The 20,119-nt window shown below is 41.2% G+C and overlaps 1 protein-coding gene and 1 long non-coding RNA gene across 3 annotated transcripts in view; one reads left to right on the forward strand and one right to left on the reverse strand.

The window, feature by feature from the left end:
• LOC126937884 (uncharacterized) overlaps positions 1-20,119 on the forward strand; it is a 101,082-nt gene that overhangs the window by 63,513 nt on the left and 17,450 nt on the right. The gene's annotated exons all lie outside the window — the stretch shown is intronic.
• Positions 1-20,119, reverse strand: part of PDCD1LG2 (programmed cell death 1 ligand 2) — a 59,963-nt gene that overhangs the window by 10,607 nt on the left and 29,237 nt on the right. For both annotated transcript variants that reach the window (XM_050761705.1, XM_050761703.1), the window contains 2 exons: positions 11,035-11,304; positions 3,500-3,634 (listed from right to left, as the gene is read on the reverse strand). In XM_050761705.1, the coding sequence (XP_050617662.1) occupies positions 3,500-3,634; positions 11,035-11,304 (405 nt within the window). The remainder of the gene's footprint in view (positions 1-3,499; positions 3,635-11,034; positions 11,305-20,119) is intronic.

Genomic DNA, 20,119 nt, shown 5'->3' on the forward strand with positions numbered 1-20,119 from the left:
TGGTTCCTCTTAAGGGAAAATGGTAAACAGAACCTTTTATGGACCAATAATGGCTGCCCTCCTAATACCCTTTAGTGCACAGAGCTAGTCACTGAGGTAAAGGTGGGTAAATCTGTTCAGAGCTAAGAAGCCATCTGGAAGGAAAGGGACCAAGACTGCTGCCTCTTTACTTAACTTTGCAGTGGAGTAAGAAGTTCAGTTTAACAATGGCCCTAAGAGGAACTCAAGAGAAGGAAGTTAGGACTGGTGTCCCATGCTAAACATGAGGGCCTAGAAGGGAAGAGGCTGGCTGTGCACAGCTGTGGCTAAGGCAGGGATCCCCTCCTACCTCATCAACCCATTGGGGTCCTGCTTTGGGACCAATGACAGAGCATGTGTTGGGGAACCATAAGAACTGTAATCTTGTAGCACTGTGGTCTGTGTGGGGATTGGGACCAGCAAGGTTACCTTTGCATAGTGGATGGAGACACCTGGAAGGACCAGAGATTCTACATGGCAGGAGTAGACAGCAACTGCTCAAAACCAGGGCCTCTGGAGGACTAACCTAGCTCCCTAGTAGCCTTCCTGCCTGTTTGTAAATAGCACTGGCCCTGTGGGCTAAGTAAGCTTTCTGTCAGTTTGTGGGAGGTGGAGAAGTACATGCTATAAGAGGGAGACATTGAACTTCTTGCTAAGATAGGCATGTGGGTACTTGAGGAATTAATTGGAAAATTAAAAGGGATGCAATTTAATTGGTAGCCCAAGCTAATAAAACAGATCCTAGACTTGTGATTGTGTGCTGAGTATACTGAAAGAAGAAGTTGGTGCTATGGAAACATATAATAAGGGGACTTAATGTAATGGGTGTGGTATGTGGTGGGTAGAATTAGGAAAGACTTGATGAAGTATAAGCTTAGCTGAGATTTAAAAGATGACTCCAACTCAGGTGAACAACAAGAAGAAAGTATTTAAGAAGAGACAGGCTGGGCGCGGTGGCTCAAGCCTGTAATCCCAGCACTTTGGGAGGCCGAGACGGGTGGATCACGAGGTCAGGAGATCGAGACCATCCTGGCTAACACGGTGAAACCCCGTCTCTACTAAAAAATACAAAAAAAAACTAGCCGGGCGAGATGGCGGGCGCCTGTAGTCCCAGCTACTCGGGAGGCTGAGGCAGGAGAATGGCGTAAACCCCGGAAGCGGAGCTTGCAGTGAGCTGAGATCCGGCCACTGCACTCCAGCCCGGGCGACACAGCGAGACTCCGTCTCAAAAAAAAAAAAAAAAAAAAAAAAAAAAAGAAGAGACAATTTCGTATGAGAAAACTTGGAATTGAAAGACCGCGATGCCTCTGAGGACTGGAAAATCCTGTATGGTTAGAGCTTAGACAATGAAGTTGATGGTGATGCAGTTAAAGTTGGAGACATGAGTCAAACCATCCTGGGCTTGTTGGAACTTCATCCAGTGAGCAACGGGAAGCCATGGAGAAGGTCTGAACAGAGGATATATGGTAGATTTATGATTTTTAAAAGCCTATTCTAGCAAAAAGTGAGAACACACCAAGTTGGAGGTAGCAGTAGTGAATACAGGGAAACCAGTTAGGAAGATTCCTCTGTAGTCCAAGTTGAACCACACTAATGGCAGTGAAGTTCAGCCAATAAGCTGTAAAATGTTCCTTCTCTTGCTGCTTCCCCTTTTACGGATAGAAAGACCATCTCAAAGAAGACAGGCAATTTGTACAAGGTCAGAGAGCCAATAAATGGCAGCACCAGGTCCCAGCCTAGCCCTCTGACCTTGGTTTAAAACTCTGTCTACATCACCAGCAGTTCTCAACCCTTTTCCATGGCACACAAGTTTGTGTGCACGGCAGACACATGTAAGAAAGCAGATCTGAATGCAAATGATTTAGAGACAAGGATTATATAGGCAACCATGATTTCTCTCTGGTTCATTAAAAATATAAAAGAAATTGTTTGCACATTTATTCACTCAATTCTTATTTGTAACAAAGGTCTCCTAATCACAGTTAGGATTTGAGCTTTACATCCCAGCTCAGAGCTACTGATATCCTCACTCACTCTTAAATTAGGGTGAAGGATGAGGAGAGGATTTATTTACACTCTATCTTTGAGTGTGACTCCATTCCATTCTCCCAAAGAGCTGGGACGGAAGACTCAGCTGCTCATTTCTGAAGTGCTTAAGGAGTCCTCAGGCCCTAGGCCTTGAACTGTGGTATAAGACTATTTTCAAGAGGTATGGGTGTGGGAGGTAAAAGAAGAATGGCAGAAGATAAGACAACTGAGGTGGATCTGACACAACTCTCTGAAGTGGTTCTATTTAAAAGTCAAAGTCTGTTGGAGACACCTCCTTTACCATGAAGCTCCCTTCCCTTCCACATTTATTTTTCTTTCTATCTTTCTTCTTCCCCATCTCCTGCTTTCTCTTTCTCCCTCCCTCCCCTCGCCATCTTCTTCCCTCCCTCTGTCTTTTTCTTTTGGCAACAATTCCTTGCATTCTACAGTTAGAAGTATTGTGGTCAGCACCCAAGTGAATGAATACACACATAGGGCAACGGACAAATAGAACATGACAATATTTTATGGCAGATGAGAAAATAGAAGTTATGAATATAAATGTAAGATAACAACCACTTAAAATTCCCCTAGTCCTCAGATAGTGCTGCTCCAAACTCGTACTGAATTATTTCCACATGTCATTTCCTTTTCTATAGATGAGGCCACGTATAGATCTTTGGAGAAGTCTATTGAGTGCAGACAAGGGAGCCGTTTAGGAAAGCACCAGCTAGGCCTGCATACATCCTGGGGGTTTTGTGGGCAGGCTCCTCCCAGGAAACCAAGGACAGACACATGAACAATGAAGCAATGAAATCAGAGCTCAAAGGCTTCAGCATGCTCTGTCCCAGCTGGTACGACAGAACAGGAGTGTGTTGGTGAGAATACAACAGGCTAAGGAGAAACTCAAAGGGAGCTGCTGAAAGACATTAAGGCACCACCAACCAGCTGTTTCCTTATCCCCAAATGGCCTCAAAAACCTTTCTCCTTTCCTTACCTAACTATGGGGTTGAGATTCCTGGGAGACAGGGGGTGGGTTTATCCCAGCTCATGTCCAGACTGGGGAAAAGAGGGGTGAAAATGGAAGGAATATTCAGAAAGGATCCTGGCAACCTCCCACCAGCAAAATCTGAGCACGTAGCTATCTGCATTGCCAAATAACATCACTCTCATGAGGCTGATGAAAGCTCTTGCCTCAAAGAATAAGACAAACTCTTTCAGACATAAGAACAAAACATTCCCTTTAAAAAACTCAATGTAAGAAGTTCAGCTCACTGACGACGAGAGCCATTTTCTTCTGGGGAAAAATAATCAACAAGACAAACTCAAAGTGGTTCGTAAGCTCTGGGTGAGTTTAGCATGAAACCAGGAAGCTGTAGGCCCGCAGTGCAAAGCAGTGGCTCATGCTGCAGACACCCAGTCCATTTGGTTACCATGAATAAAACTCACTTACCTTTTGAAGAATACAGCTTTTGACAGAGTTGTTTTCTTAGGGCTATCACTGTGGCTATGAAAATGAAAGCGATGATGCAGGAGGGGATGAAAATGTGAAGCAGCCAAGTTGGATGGGTCCTGGGTTCTATCTGACCTGGGTGAAGGAAAAGCACCAGAATCCTGTTACATGGCAGCTCAGAGGTAGACCAACAGGCTGACCACATGAGTGGGTGACAGCCAACATGGCTAGCTCTGTGGAGCATTTACTCCACACCAGGCCCTGTTCTAAGTGCTCTGCACCTATCAGCTTATCCACTCCTCACAACCACTCTGTGAGGTTGGCTCTGCTATGATCCCCATTTCACTGGTGAAGAAAGTGAGGCACAAAGAGACTAGGAAGCTTTCCCTAAGTTACACAGTAAGTGACCCAGCTAAGATACAGCCTGGTTCCAGATTCTGTGCTTTTTACCACTCTCTCATATTATTTTTTGCCATCCATCCATCCATCTGTCTGTCTGTCTGTCTGTCTTATCTATGTATCTATCTATCTATCTATCTATCTATCTATCTATCTATCTATCTATCTATCTATCATCCAAGCATCTTTCTTTCTTTTTTCTCTTTTTTCTCCCTATCACCCTTCTCCTCCTCATCCTCTCTTTCTTCCCAGTGGCAAAATTTCTCAGCCCCAAAATGTCTTTCCCCCACTGACAAGTACTCACAGTGCTTAGAATATATACCATTAGTTGTTAAATTTCAAGGATTAACAGGATCCTTTTGAAAAAAATAGAATATCCTAGGTAGTGTTAATATATTAAACCCAGTCACTCATGCCTTAGTGTGAATTACTACAGTTGACCCTTTGCCTTGTTTCAGTTTTTCAAGGCCTTGGCACTGAGGAAAGAATGAGTTTAGTACAGGGGTGGATCAGAAGAATAATTCTGGAGGCTGGGGAAAGCCTTATAAAGTCCTCTGGTGTGTGCAGATTAGAACAAGGGCTCCAGACTGACAAAAGGCAGGGCTGGAGGAGTGTTTACCTACAGGGAGATGAAAGGGTGCCCAAGTTAATTTGTGCCCTTTTCAAAAGCTTGAATTTTGCCTCATGGAGTCATTCACATGGAATAAACATGACAGACTGGTACAGGAAAAACTGGACAAAACTGCTCAGGAGGAAAGGCTTAGTCCTCCCAACTTCCCAGCCCTCAAACCCCACCACCTCCAGCACAGTGCTATCTGAGAACCATGGATTGTTTTACTGGAGAAGGGATTAGACATCATTTAGTCTGAGCCCCTCATTCTAGAGTTGAGGAAGTAAGTCTCAGAGATGCTAAATAATCTATCTGAGATCATCACTGCTAAGTAAATGGCAGTGCCAGGATTGCAAACCCAGATCTATCTGACCCAAAGCTCAGCCCCCACAGATATTTGTCTCCATCCAAGAGTGTGATTAACATTAAGGAAGGAAAAATAAGGAGCCTTGCTCATCCAAATATTGGATAACCCATATTGATTACAATCTGCTTCTTAATTTCTAGGAAGTGCTTAGTAAGCACTTGCTGGATGTGAGTCAAGGAGAACTGGGCTTCTCACTGTCCCCACAACAGGAGAGATCCCTACCTCAGTGTCTTTATGCAAACCCTTGTCCTGTGCAGGTTCCCTCACAGTCTCTTCCACGTACAGAAGCTCTACTCATCCCTGAAGACTCCAAAGTTGAACATCCAGTAGGACATCAGTCTACTTAGACTGTATTTGGAGGACAAAGGCCTTATCTAAAACTACCTCTGAGTCCTCTCTAGAGCCAAGCAACAGCTACATGAAAAGTGTCAATATGGAATTGTTGCACTGAATTGACTGTCTTTTAGTCCACCTAGCCTAATCCTCCTAGTCATTTGTTACCTTGTGGTATACTGCTGGTTAATCCATTCTTTCTTTCAACTCTCGTATTAAGGAATTAGCTGGACATACGGCTTCTCAAGCCTACCCTGTAGTTAAGTGGGACCAGCTGTGTCATCTAAGTTCAGGCTAAGAGAGTGAGTTTTCTAGGTCTTCACCTTAAAACATTGAAAGCGTCTTCCACCACTCATTTACTTTCTGAAGGTTGAAACATGGGTTTGGCACTGACTGAGCTTTGGCAATTTTATAGGGACAACATCCTGGAGAATGGCAGAGCAACAGGATGAAAAGAACCTGGATCAGTGAATGACTCTATGGAACATAGCTACTTAGCTGCTCTGAACCACCTGAGTGTTACCTGGAAAGAAATAAACTTCTGTCTTTCTTCTCACTATATTTTGAGGTCTCTTCATTATGGTAGCTTAGCCTGTATCCTAATACATATTCCTCTAAGTTGTTTTAAAATTCTTGCATACTCTTTTGACATTTTATTTATTTATTTATTCATTTATTTTCTATTTATTTGAGACGGAGTTTCACTCTTGTTGCCCAGGCTGGAGTGCAGTGGCATGATCTTGGCTCACTGCAACCTCTGCCTCCTGGTTCAAGTGATTCTCCTGCTTCAGCCTCATGAGTAGCTGGGATTACAGGCACCTGCCACCATGCCCAGCTAATTTTTTGTATTTTTATTAGAGATGGGGTTTCACCATGTTGGCCAGGCTGGTTTTGAACTCCTGGCCTTAAGCAATCCACCCATCTCAGCCTCCCAAAGTGCTAGGATTATAGGCATGAGCCACTGTGCCTGGCCAATAATTGCATACTCTTAGCAATGATATAATGAGGCAGATGTGTGACTTTGGTTATTTTGTTGCTAGTATTTGTGCCACAAGCTAGAATATCATTTGGCTGCTTTGACCTGGCTGTCCACACAATCTGGTAGCTGGGATGATGGGACTGGTATTATGTAAGATGAAGTCTCCAACCCATCAACCCAACATTTGTTGAGCACTTATTATGAACACATCACTCTGCTTCTGCCTTAGTGTAGAATAAAGAAGACTTGTGTGAACAATGAAAATACATGGAAAATAAAATAGCAATTAAAAAGGCAAGCATAGTTATAAGGCAAACAAATGGTCCAGGTAATAGGTCTCAAAATGTGGGATGAGGGAAAGACTCCCTTGTGCCCTGGAGTGACTGAGCTGCCCCAGAGAGAGGGGGGGCTTGGAGCTAGTAGAGAGAAAAATAATGATATTTATGTGGACAAACCTGAGCAAAGAAGGCATGGAGGTAGAAAAGGTACAACCACGTTCAGAGAGCATGTGGTGAGGAAGGGATGGTTAATGAAGCAGAGGATCCATGTCAGTGAACAGTAGGACAAATACAAACCTGGGAAGGATGAGTAAAACCAGGTTGAGAATTTCTAACTACACAAAGATTTCTCCATCTCCCTGATGGCTGCATTTATGAGTGATACCCTAGGAGATCCTGAGCTCTGATGAAGACCCCACAGGTCTCTCCTGTGGTTGTTGACTATTTAGTCAGCCATGTTGGCTCCCATGGAGAGAGCGGGGTGGCCATTTTACTCTGCTGTTAACTTCTCACAGCATAAAGGCTTCCAGAGCAATGGTCAGTCTGCCCTTTCACTTCTCTACCATGCAGAATAAAACACTGACATAATCAGTGATGTAAAGGGTGGACTCTAGTTATTTCTAAATTCATCTTATACAGGCCCCTATTTCCCTGGAGAGGTTCTTATATAAAAATCATCTTTCTAGAAAACTACAATTCATCCAAAGTACTGGCCTACACTTAACCAGGCAGAAAATTCCACATAACAAAGGACAGTTGAGTAAACAATTCCAGGGAAAAAAAGTTATCCTGGGATTGCTCATATTTAATCCTCCTTAGAGGCTTTAGCTTTAGTATGAATTAGTTAGAGTTCATCTTTCATGAGGTGAGAAGTCTATGGTCTTAACCATGATATAAAGAGAGGTAGAGAATGTTGAAAGACCAACTTGCCTAATTCATTTTTTTACCTGAAGTTGGTCCTAAAATTGATGGATTTCTAGTTTCTTTCTTTCCCCTCCCTACCTCCCCTCCTCTCCTCTTCCCTTTCCTTTTCTTTTTTGGAGACAGAGTCTCACTCTGTTGCCCAGGCTGGAGTGGAGTACAGTGGCACAATTGTAGCTCACTGTAACCTCAATCTACTGGGCTCAAGTGATCCTCCTGCCTTGGCCTCCCAAAGTACTGGGATTACAGAATGAACCACTGTGCCCAGCCTCTAATGTTTTGATTTCAGTTAAGGTCCTTAGCATGACTCCTATCTTTCTTTCTAAACTAATAATTTAGTTGTAAAGAAGCTGGGCTAATTTTAGTGTTGGCATTGGGTAGTAAACTGCAGATAGGTAGGGAAGTGGAAAGAGGGGAGAGATGACAGTACATCTAGCTGCCTCTGAAAACTGTATCAGGGAATAATTTTTTTCCAGAAGAAAATACCAGGAAAGTAATGATGAGATGGGTATTCAGTCACTGCAAAGTTCTTAGAGTCTGGTCTGTGGATCAGTGTCACTCCATGAAAAAAATTAATTTTAATTTGGGATAAAGAATCATATATCTGATGCCTCAACTCATACCATGTCTGTCTCACGCCAGCTGTACTTGATGGTGGTAGTTCTGTGCAAGGTCTAATTCACTTCCTCCCGACAACCTCCTCAAGCATGTTCTGTGTCTGTACCAGGGCTATCCCAATGCTGTAGGTTGGCCCCTCTCACCATTACTTCCAATGACTCACTTATAGAAGTTCGCTCAACCCCGCACATTTAGGCTCTGCTGGATCAAAGGTCTGTCTGGCTTCCTATAGGGAATTCTAGCAGGGGATACTGTGTTTGTCCTACTGCATCTAAAGCTGTGCTACTGGCCTGGCCACCTTGAGCTCTTAATATTGGCAGACCAGTGGGCAAAGAAAAAATTACCATACTGGTAAAGTAATCAATCTTGATTATCATGAAAATCTTGAACACCGCTATATAATGGAGACAAGGAAGAGTATGTTTAGAACTCAGGGGTCCACTGATTCACTGGTTCTTTTTACTTCCATATCCAGTGATAATGAAAAGATATTTGCAACAACCCCAGTCTGTTAAGGACATGATGATCAAAAGCTTAGATCTCTTAGGGTCGTAAGTCTGGGTCACCCTATCAGGCAAAGAAACCATTCCATCTGAGGTGTTGGGTGAGGGAAATGTGGAATGTATGGTGGATGAGTGAGACAACAAATATCACCTGTGGCTTGGGATCAACAGCAGCGGCAGGAACTGCAGCTTGTTCCACAAACTGGTGTACATTAAATCTTTCATAGAGATTGTGGCTCCCTCCCAGCTGGAAGGCTCAGTGACAGAGCCAACTTAATGTAGGGCTTGAGTGGATTTGAACAGTACAAGTGGGGACTCTGAAGTCCTGCCTTATTTCCTCTCAGCCCCACCTTTCACTTCAGCCAGCTGGAATAGAATTCTGGGTGGGCTTACACTCACTTCAAGGTCAGTAACTCACCTCAAATTGGATACTTTTCTTTCTGCTCTGAGACTTTTCTGATGCTACGGATGCTGGGGAAAGCTCACTCAGCCCACATGCATGTCTTAAGCCCAGCAGCAGAATGGAGTTCATATTCCTGTCAACCAATGGACGTGAAGCAGATGAACAAGTCCTTCCACCTGAAATTCTTTGAGTAGACATCTTAGGAGGCTATCTACATGCTGGTCCTTGAATATTTGAGTTTCTGTTGCCCACACAAACAATTTTGATAATATACTCTTATATTATTCTCTCTTAAACTCCTAAATCTCTTGTTTCTGCCCTCTTGGGTTACCAATTAAATACCTGCATGCCACACAAGTCCTTATCATAGGCTCTGTCTTACCCAGCTAAGACAATGGGCAAAATGTGAAATACAATGACATTATAGTGAATTTTCTATAAAGCCAAATTGAATCAGTACTAGGGACTGTCCTTTATTCTGACAGTATATCTCTTCTCAGTAGGGTAGATAAAATGATGGCTCTCTCCAAAGATGTCCATATTCTAATCCCTGGAACATGTGAATATGTCACCACCTTACATGGCAAAAGGAATTTTGAAGATGGACCTTGAGATGAGAAGATCACCCTGAATAACCGGGGGGATGCAATACCTAATGCAATCACAAGGGTCCTTAAGAGGTGGCAAAGAGAAGCAAGCTAGTTAGAGAAAGAGATGTGACTGATCACAGTGGCTCACGCCTGTAACCCCAGAACTTTGGGAGGCCAAGGCAGGCAAATCACCTGAGATCAGGAGTTTGAGACCAGCCTGGCCAACATGGAGATACCCCATCTCTACTGAAAATACAAAAATTAGCCAGTCATGGTGGCATGTGCCTGTAATCCCAGCTTCTCAGGAGGCTGGGACAGGAGAATTGCTTGAACCCGGGAGGCGGAGGTTGGAGTGAGCCAGGATAGTGGCACTGCATTCCAGCCTGGGCGGCAGAATAAGACTCCATCTCAAAAAAAAAAAAAAAAAAAAAAGAGAGAGAGAGTGAGAGAGATGTGGTGACAGAAGCAGAGGGCTAAATGATGGGGTTGCTGCCTCTGAAGATGGAGGGGCCATAAGGCAATGAATGCAGGTGTCCTCTAGCAGCTGGAAAAGACAGGAAAGTGGAGTCTTCCCTTAGGGCCTCTGCAATCCTGCTGACACCTTGATTTGAGCCCAGTGAAACTCAAGTCTGGCTTTCTGGCCTCCATAAGTATCAGATAGTAAATCTGTGTTGTCTTAAACTGTGAAGTTTGTGGTAATTTGATATAGGAGCATTAGGAAACATATGAACTTGGTGATGGGATTTCCTGTCTCTTGCGAAATGATTGTGATACTAGGTGTTTGTTGTCCTTACTTGGCAGATAAAAGTTGTTATTCTCCCAAGATTGTTTGAAATTCTGCTGGTGTATGAAGATCAAAAGTATGGGATCCCTTCCAAAAATATCCAGCATAGCCAGTCAAGGCTCTGAAGGATTTTGTAAGAGACCAAATTTCTTGGAAAAACCCCATAACCAGCTGACTGGCAGCAAATACAGCAAAGAAATATTCATTCTGCTGGCTCATGACACTGTGCATGAGTCACAGTGATTAGCTATTGTACTAGATATTTTCTGTTTCCTCTCCAGATCTGTTCTGTACACTTCAACACTGCTCTGAGCCCTGAGAAGTTGACTTTTATGGAATACAACAGTGGACCCTTGTATTCTCTGACTTCTAGCAGGGTTCAGCCAATGGAAGGCACTAGCAAGAGATTGGAGGGTGGGAGGAGAATGAGGTTGGGGTATTCATTCATCCAGCTTCCACCCTTTGGAGTTGCTGCAGGTGGCAGCTTCCCTATTCTGTAGCTACAGCTTCTGTGAAATGGGGCTTTCCCTACAGTTGCCTTCTGATTCCAGTAACTTCTCCAACAGCGGTAATTACTCTCCCAATATTGAAGCCCCAGTGTTCTGCACTATCCTTTATAGTTTCTACAAATGCTGATCACACCTTCATAAATAGTCCCTTTATTACACTCTCCTCCAGTCACTGAAGTGTGCCATCTGTTTCTTGCCTGAACCCTGACTGATAGACCTAGGAAGTGGGGGCAGCTCTTACTTTGAAGGTCAATGCTGGCCAAAGTAAGTTCCCTCACTTGAGCATTCCAGAACACACAGCTGAAGTTTCTGCCAGGGTGTGGCTTGAGGCGCAGAACACTGGTGACCTGGTAGAGGCCTTCAGGGGTCCTGGAGTGGCTGGTGTTGGCAGGAACGCTGATGTTTGGCCAGGATACTTCTGCCAGAGGATAACCTGTAGCCTGGCATGTGAGCTCTACCTCATCTGTTTCTGGAACCTTTAGGATGTGAGTGTTTATTTTCCTGTAGGAAGCTGGACAATAGAGAAGAAAAAGAAGTAAGCTTTTATTTTCTGATTCCTATAGAGCTTGGTACTTAATGCCATGTGAAATGAATAAAATTATCACTATCAATATTAATAATGGTTATCATTTGTAAACACACTCTATATCCCTGATATCATGCTATTTTCCACATGTTGAATTATTTAGTTCTTACAATGCAATAAAGATGGCATCGTTGATATTCCCAATTTTTGTACAGGGTAACTGAAGATAGAGAAGTTGAGTATTTTGCTCATAGTCATAGAGCTTATAACTGGTAGGACCAATATTTGAACATTGGAATTCTGATTCCAGATCTCAACAGTGGTCTAAGCTACCACAATTTGTGGCTTCTTTCTTATAGTGCTGTAAATTATTTCACAATTGGGGGCCAGAAAGAGGATGGAAAAATAAAAATCACTAGATTACCCACTATCTCACTTTATTTGGTACTTTTTCCAGACATCTTCAGTCAAAAATTTACTTTTTACTTCCTCCTTTCCTCAGTTTTCTTTGAGATTAAGAAGAGAAAAAAATAAAGACCTAGATAATGTCTATAAATAGTCAAGAGTTGGGTATATTTATTCTGCACTTCTCCCTAACACATACACATACATATACACAAATACACACAGTTCATGCACACACATGCTTCTTTGCAGTATATGCAGAGTGAATTAATCAGATATGGCTGCTTGCTCTCAAGAAAGCTGAGATCTAAGTATAGTCATTTTGGAAAATAGTATAGAGGTTCCTCAAAAAACTAAAAATAGAATTACTACATGATCCAGCAGTCCTATTTCTGGGTATATATCCAAAGGAATTGAAATTAGTCTGTTGAAGAGATATCTGTATTCCTATGTTCATTTCAGCATGATTCACAATAACCAAGATGTGGAACAAACCTAAATGTCCATCAACAGAGAATGAATAAAGAAAATGTGGTATATATACACAATGGAATACTATACAGCCCTTAGAAATAAGTAAAATCTGTCATTCATGATAACATGGATGGAACTGAAGGGTATTATGCTAAGTTGAATAAGCCAGGCACAGAAAGACAGATATGTATGATCTCGTTTATTTGTGAAATCTATAAAAGTAGATCCCATAGAAACAGAGTAGAAAGGTGGCTATCAGAGGCTGGGGATGGAGCAGATGTTGCTCAGTCTCAGAGTGGAGGAAATGTTATAGTGATCTATTGCCCTGTGTGATGACCACAGTTAATAATAATGTATTCTGTATTCCAATTTGCTAAAAGCATGAATTTTTTACATTCTCACCACAAAAAAAAAAACTTGGTGATGTGATATTTAACTAGTTTGATTTATTTTATTTTTTTATTTTTTTTTTTTTTGAGACAGTTTCGCTGTTGTCACCCAGGCTGGAGTGCAACAGCGTGGTCTTGGCTCACTGCAACCTCCACCCCCCAGGTTCAAGTGATTCTCCTGCCTCAGCCTCCTGAGTAGCTGGGATTACAGGCACCTGCCACCATGCCTGGCTAATTTTTTCTATTTTTAGTAGAGATGGGGTTTCACCATGTTGGTCAGGCTAGTCTCGAACTCCTGACCTCAGGTGATCCACCTGCCTCGGCCTCCCAAAGTGCTGGGATTGTAGGCATGAGCCACCTTGCCTGGCTTGACAGACTCTTTCTATAATCTATACATAGATCAAAACATCACATTGTACCCCACAAATATACATTATTGCCAGTTAAAAATAAATTTTAAAGTTAAAATAAAACTTTATAACTTTATAAAGGCTTTAAAAATAAATAAAATAAACATGATATTCTGAGAGACTAGAAGCCACAAGAACAAACCTTCCAGTGGTCTTAGATAATAGCTAAAAATAAACAAATATCAATACCATATGCAGTTACCAGGCAGTGTGGAAAGTCACCTGTTGATTTTCGCTGAGAGGAAGAGGGAATGAGCACTGGCTTTCATTAGGTAGGAAATATTCCTTTAATAAATTAAGTTTCAATACAATTTTTGAAGTAAGGATAGTCTTGAAGTAAAGGCAGAGGTGTGATACAACTTTTTTCTCCTAAATTGTTGGAAGTATAAATAGGTACAAACTTTGTGAAAAGCAATTTCACATTAAAAATAGTGGTAACAACCATGTGAAAACCATCTGATGTGTATGATTTACTTATTGTTTTCTATGTGTTGAGCTTTGTGGCACGTCCTTTTACATCCTGCGGAAGAGAAGGAATGTTCATGCCCTTCTTCACAATTTTTGCCTCTCTGTTCCCCTCCTGTGTTGTGGGTCTCAATGTTAAGAGTTGACAATTTGATTCGTTGTAGCAAACAACACCCACTAGATCTGGGTTCACTAGAGAGCAGGGTCACTGCACAGTGAAACATCCACCAGAACCTGCATGCACTTGGGCTCTCCCTTGAAGTTCTTGTCTCCATGTGGTCAGCACACCCAGCTGGGCCTGCTGGTATGTCCCAAAAAGCTCTGACATCTTTCCCCTTAATGTATAAATATACATAATACATATAATACATTATGTCATTTAAATGATACGCAGACCCTATGAGGTAGGTAAAATTCGTATTCCTATTTTGTAATGCATTCTGCATTGGAATCACCATAAGAGGATGTGTTTCTGTGTAATTGCAGATGTCCAGGGATGGAGCAAGATAAGCAGGTAGAGGAATATGCTCTGGGGTTCTTAGGAGCACCCAGCACTAGTAGAAGATGAGGCGATTCAGGCACTGAAGCAGTCTACTGAAGGACTTGACCTGTTAGACTCACCAGTCTCCTTGAAGCCAAAACTTTGGCCTATCTTTCACAATCAAACAGTACCTGAAGTGTGCATTTCGAGTACTCACTTTATCTGTCATTTTATGTTGTTTATCTACACTTATTTTCCCTTGGTTCAATGTCTTTTGTAATCATTTTATATGATCATACTGTAGATTATTTCTGTAAGCTCTCAAGTCTTTTGGGGAATGAAGTAGAACAAGAACAGGAGCAGAGTACTATAGGTGAGGGTCTGGTCCACTATTGCAGGTGGCTTGGACTAAGAAGCTGATCTTGGTGTCCTGGTTGAGAAGTGATTTCAGAAGTAGGGATGCCAGGAATCGGGAGCTTGCCTGAGGCTTTGACTTGGGATACATGAGGGAGCAGATAGGGAGACATAGAGAGAGCTCTTCGGCTACAAGAATCAGCAAGGTTTGGGGAAGGGACAGGAGCCCACATCCTACATTTTTGCAGTATCAGAAATGTCTCCATAGCCTCTTTCTTATTTGGGAGATGTCGGAAAAGGAATCGCTTCCCAATGGAGAAGCTGGACTGAGAGTGATATTCTTAGGAAAAGATGAGTAAATTTTATAATTTAAGAGGTGGAAGTACTCCAAAAATTCAAGTCATCTGACTTATTGCTCAATGAAAAACACCTTCTACAGCAATTCTCCTAGATAATTGCTTTGATGAATGTTCCACATACACTTGAAAACAATGTGTATTCTTCAGTTGCTGGGTGTACGTTCTATATACCATATGCCAATTAGGTCAAGATGGCTAATTGCGTTGTTCAGATTTTCTATTTTCTTAATTGTTCTATCAGTTATAATAGAGATGAGTTGAAATCTCAAATGTAAATGTGGATTTGACTAGTTCTCCTAAGTCTGCCAATTGTTGTTTAATATTTGAAGCTATCCTGTTAAATGGACACACATTTAGGATTGTTATGTGTTTAGAACCCACTTTTTTATCATTATGAAGTGTCCCTTGTTATCTTTAGTAATATTTATCTTCTGATATTAGTAACCTGCTAAATAATTAACTTTTGCTTGAAAACATCTATGAATGGAAACTCCTACTTCCTCTAGAAGCAGTCTTTGCCATGATTATACAATAAGCAAGTTAAACTTCCATTGGAAAGATTTTCTTCATGCCAAGCAAAATTGTGCCTCTTTGTAGCTTCTACCCATTAGTATTTGTCTAGTTTAGTAACACAACATATGGAAAGCACCATAGTTAAAAACAGGAGTTCAGAATCTAAGCAGTTTGACTAGGCTTTAGCCAAGGGCTAGTTATACGACCTCTTAAACCCTCAGTTTTCTTGTTTATGAAATGGATACAGCAATACTTATCCTTAACAAGGGTGTTAAATAAATAAATTAGATGTCTAGAACATAACTCAATTAGTGTTAGCAATTATTGCCGGTAACCCTTCTGGTATTTGAAGATAACTGGGAAGACTCCATCTAGTCTTTTCAACCCTAAGTAAAACATGCTTACCTCCTTTAACTGTATCTCACAAGACACAGTCTTCAGACCCATTTCCAGATAGTAGTCTTTGGGTATAGTTTAGTTTTGCCAAGTTCTGTTAAAAGGATACTGTAACACAATCTATATTCTAGGTATTATCTGAGCAGCACAGATATCTAGGGTTTTAATGTAACCTAAGGTCATAAGATCAGTTTTGCTAAATATATGATCTGCTGCTCAGTTAAGTTGGCTATATCCTTACAACCTGAATAACAGACCCCTTAGCACTTGGAGATTGTCTCCAAGTTGACTCAAGACCACAACCAGCCTTCGTTGTCCCTGACTCAACAACTACTAGCTGTTCAGTCTGTTATAGATCTAGTCAGCTATATTATTATCCCACCTTTTACCACCTTATACACAAGGTGTGTGCTTTGTGCGTCCTGGGTCTGTTTGCCTTCAGATCCATCTCTCACTTTTTCTTCTCTGCTCTGTGTTGCAGGAAGACAGATTCCTGTGGCCTGTATAGCCTAGGCACATGACAGCCAATAGGAAGCAGGACAGGAACACTAGAGGGTGGATGGGAGGGAGAAGGGAAGGTATTTCTCCCCCATGCTCTATACTTTTGTGGCCTCCCCAGCAGAAGATGCATCTCTTCCCTGGCTCCAGATACCAATGGACAGGCCCATTGGGTTCCAGTGTCTGTCAAGTGACTTTAATGCCTGGGCTCCGTTAACCCTGACTTCCCACTTTTCCCTATAGCCTAGTGGAAGGAGCAGTTTTCTGCTATTGCTAATTTCTGAATTGCTTCCCTGTTCTCTGTTTGGCTTATCAGTCTCCCTCATTAAAAGAATTACTGTTATCTGCTTTAGATTTCCACAGGTTTAAATGGTTTCTGTTTCCCTGGTTTGTTCTGGCTGTCTGACAGATATGTTACAAGCAATGCTGTAATTTCTGAAATAAAGATGAGCTGTGTACATGGTAGTATCTGTTTTATAGTCATAATGACAGTAAATAAATGGAAAAATGTAGTTTTATATGCCTTGGTCTTAGAGGATCTATGCAAGTTTCTAGTAATCAGTTAAATCTATTAGGACTGCTTTCAATTCATCTGTTAAATTGCCTGAAAAAGAATAGCAGGTTAACAAGTTTGTAATTCCCAGGAGCTTTTCCCCCCTTTGAAATTCAGGGCATTGTTTTCTTTTTAAAAATAATTTTCTTTCTTTATTTTTAAAACATGTATTATTTTACTCCAATGGCTTCCCGCTACTGCAGGCAGAGCTCAGAACATTGTTTTCTTGACTCCGATTTTCTTATGCCCTTCTGCTTCCCCAAGGGAAAAAAAGACACTGAGACTTGACTCTTCTAGCAAATGCTTTCCTTGGGCCTTAGAGGCTTAAACGTGCAGTTGTCTTTTCACTCCTGCCTTGCTTCTCTTTGACTGTTTCCTTCCTCTGCCCTTGTTTTTTTTTCCTTCTTAGGGTGAAGGCCCTTTTAATGGAGGTCATGCTGCCTCCTTCCTGTACTTGCTGAAGTTGAATTCTTGTCATTCTTGGGCCTTTTTTGTTGGTTTGAAGTACTTTTTTTTAAAATTTATTTTTTATTTCAATAAGTTTTTGGGGAACAGGTGGTGTTTGGTTACATGGATAAGGTTTTTTTGTTTGTTTTGTTTTTTTGGAGACAGAGTCTCACTCTGTCGCCCAGGCTGGAGTGTAGTGGTGCGATCTCAGCTCACTGCAACCTCCGCCTCCTGGGTTCAAGCGATTCTCCTGTCTCAGCCTCCAGAGTAGCTGGGATTACAGGCGTGTGTCACTATGCCTGGCTAATTTTTGTATTATTAGTAGAGATGGGCTTTTACCATGTTGGCCAGGCTGGTCTCAAAATCCTGACATCAGGTGATCCGCCCACCTTGGCCCCCCAAAGTGCTGGCGTTACAGGCGTGAGCCACCGCGCCTGGCCATGGATAAATTCTTTAGTGGTAATTTTTGAGACTTTAGTGCACCCATCACCCAAGCAGTGTGCACCGTACCAAATGTGTACTTTCTTAATCCCTCACCCCCACCCATCCTTTCCTCCAAATCCTGAAAGTCCATTGTATCGTTCTTATGCCTTTGTATCCTAATAGCTTAGCTCGCACTTGTGAGTGAGAACATGCAATGTTTGGTTTTCCATTCCTGAGTTACTTCATTTAGAATAATAGTCTCCAATTCCATCCAGGTTGCTGCAAATGCTATTATTTCATTCCTTTGCATAGCTAAGTAGTATTCCATGGTGTGTGTGTGTGTGTGTGTGTGTGTGTGTGTGTGTGTGTGTATAATATACATATATATGTATGTATAATATATATATACCACATTTTCTTTATCCACTCACTGATTGATGGGCATTTGGGCTGGTTCCATATATTTGCAATTGCTAATTGTGCCACTATAAACATGCATGTACAAGTATCTTTTTTTTATAATTACTTATTTTCCTCTGGGTAGATACCTAGTAGTGGAATTGCTGGATCAAATGGTAGATCTACTTTTAGTTTTTAAAGGAATCGCCACACTGTTTTCCATAGTAGTTGTACTAGTTTACATTCCCACCAACGGTGTAAAAGTGTTCTCTTTTCACCACATCCATGACAACATCTATTATTTTTTGATTATGGCCATTCTTGCAGGAGTAAGGTGGTATCGCAGTGTGGTTTTGATTTGCATTTCCCTGAGAATTAGTGATGCTGAGCATTTTTCCATATGCTTGTTGGTCATTTGTATATCTCCTTTTGCGAATTGTCTATTCATGTCCTCAGCCGATTTTTTGATGGGATTGTTTTTTTTTTTTTTTTTTTTGCTGATGTATTTGCATACCTTGTAGATTCTGGATATTAGTCCTTTGTCAGATGTATGGATTGTGAACATTTTCCCCCACTCTGTGGGTTGTCTGTTAACTCTGCTGATTATTTCTTTTGCTGTGCAGAAGCTTTTTAGTTTAATTAAGTCCCACTATTTATCTGTCTTTGTTGCATTTGCTTTTGGGTTCTTGGTCACGAAGTCTTTGCCTAAGCTAATGTCTAGAAGGGCTTTTTTGATGTTATCTTCTAGAATCTTTATGGTTTCAGGTCTTAGATTTAAGTCTTTGATCCATCTTGAGTTGATTTTTTTATAAGGTGAGATATGAGGATCTAGTTTATTCTTCTCCATGTGGTTAGCCAATTATCCCAGCACCGTTTGTTGAATAGGGTATCTTTTCCCCACTTCATGTTTTGGTTTGCTTTGTCAAAGATCAGTTGGCTGTAAGTATTTGGCTTTATTTCTAGGTTCTCCATTTTGTTCCATTGGTCTATGTGCCTATTTTTATACTAGTATTATGCTGTTTTGGTGACTATTGTGTTACAGTATGGTTTGAAGTTAGGCAATGTGATGCCTCCAGGTTTGTTCTTTTTGCTTAGTCTTTCTTGCTTTGGCTATGTGGGCTCTTTTTTGGTTCCATATGAATTTTAGGATTGTTTTTTCTAGTTTTGTGAAGAATGATGGTAGTATTTTGATGGGGATTGCATTGACTTTGTAGATTGCTTTTGCCAGTATGGTCATTTTCACAATATTGATTCTACGTATTCATGAACATGGGATGTGTTTCCATTTGTTTGTGTCATCTTTGATTTCTTTCAGTAGTGATTTGTAGTTTTCCTTGTAGAGGTCTTTCATGTCCTTGGTTAGGTATATTCCTAAGTATTTTATTTTATTTTTGCAGCTATTGGTTGATGTTGGTGTATAGCAGAGCTACTGATTTGTGTACGTTAATTTTGTATCCTGAAACTTTGCTGAATTTGTTTACCAGTTCTAGGAGCTTTTAAGATGAATCCTTAGGGTTTTCTAGGTATATGATCATATCATCAGCAAACAGCAACAGTTTGACTTCCTCTTTACCAATTTGGATGCCCTTTATTTCTTTCTCTTTGAGTGCTCTGGCCAGGACTTCCAGTACTATGCTGAGTAAAAGTGGTGAAAGTGGGTATTCTTGTGTTGTTCCAATTCTCAGGGAGAATGCTTTCAACTTTTCCCCATTCAGTATAATGTTGGCTGTGGGTTTGTCATAGGTAGCTTTTATTACCTTAAGATATGTTCCTTCTGTGCTGATTTTGCTGAGGGTTTTAATCATAAAGGATGCTAGATTTTGTCAAATGCTTTTTCTGGATCTATTGAGATGATCATGTGATTTTTGTTTTTAATTCTGTTTGTGTGGTGTATCACATTTATTAACTCGTGGATGTTAAACCATCCCTGCATTCCTGGTATAAAACCCACTTGATCATGGTGGATAATCTTTTTGATATGCTGTTAGATTTGGTTAGCTACTATTTTGTTGAGGATTTTTGCATCTATGTTCATCAGGGATACTGGTCTGTAGCTTTCGTTTTTTGTTATGTCCTTTCCTGGTTTTGGTATTAGCGTGCTACTGACTTCATAGAATGATTTAGGGAGGATTCCCTCTTTCTCTATCCTGTGGAATAGTGTCAATAGGTTTGGGACCAATTCTTCTTTGAATGTCTGATAGAATTCAGCTGTGAATCTGTCTGGTCCTGGACTT

This window comes from Macaca thibetana, chromosome 15 (genome assembly GCF_024542745.1).
Source record: "Macaca thibetana thibetana isolate TM-01 chromosome 15, ASM2454274v1, whole genome shotgun sequence".
Lineage (NCBI taxonomy): Eukaryota > Metazoa > Chordata > Mammalia > Primates > Cercopithecidae > Macaca > Macaca thibetana.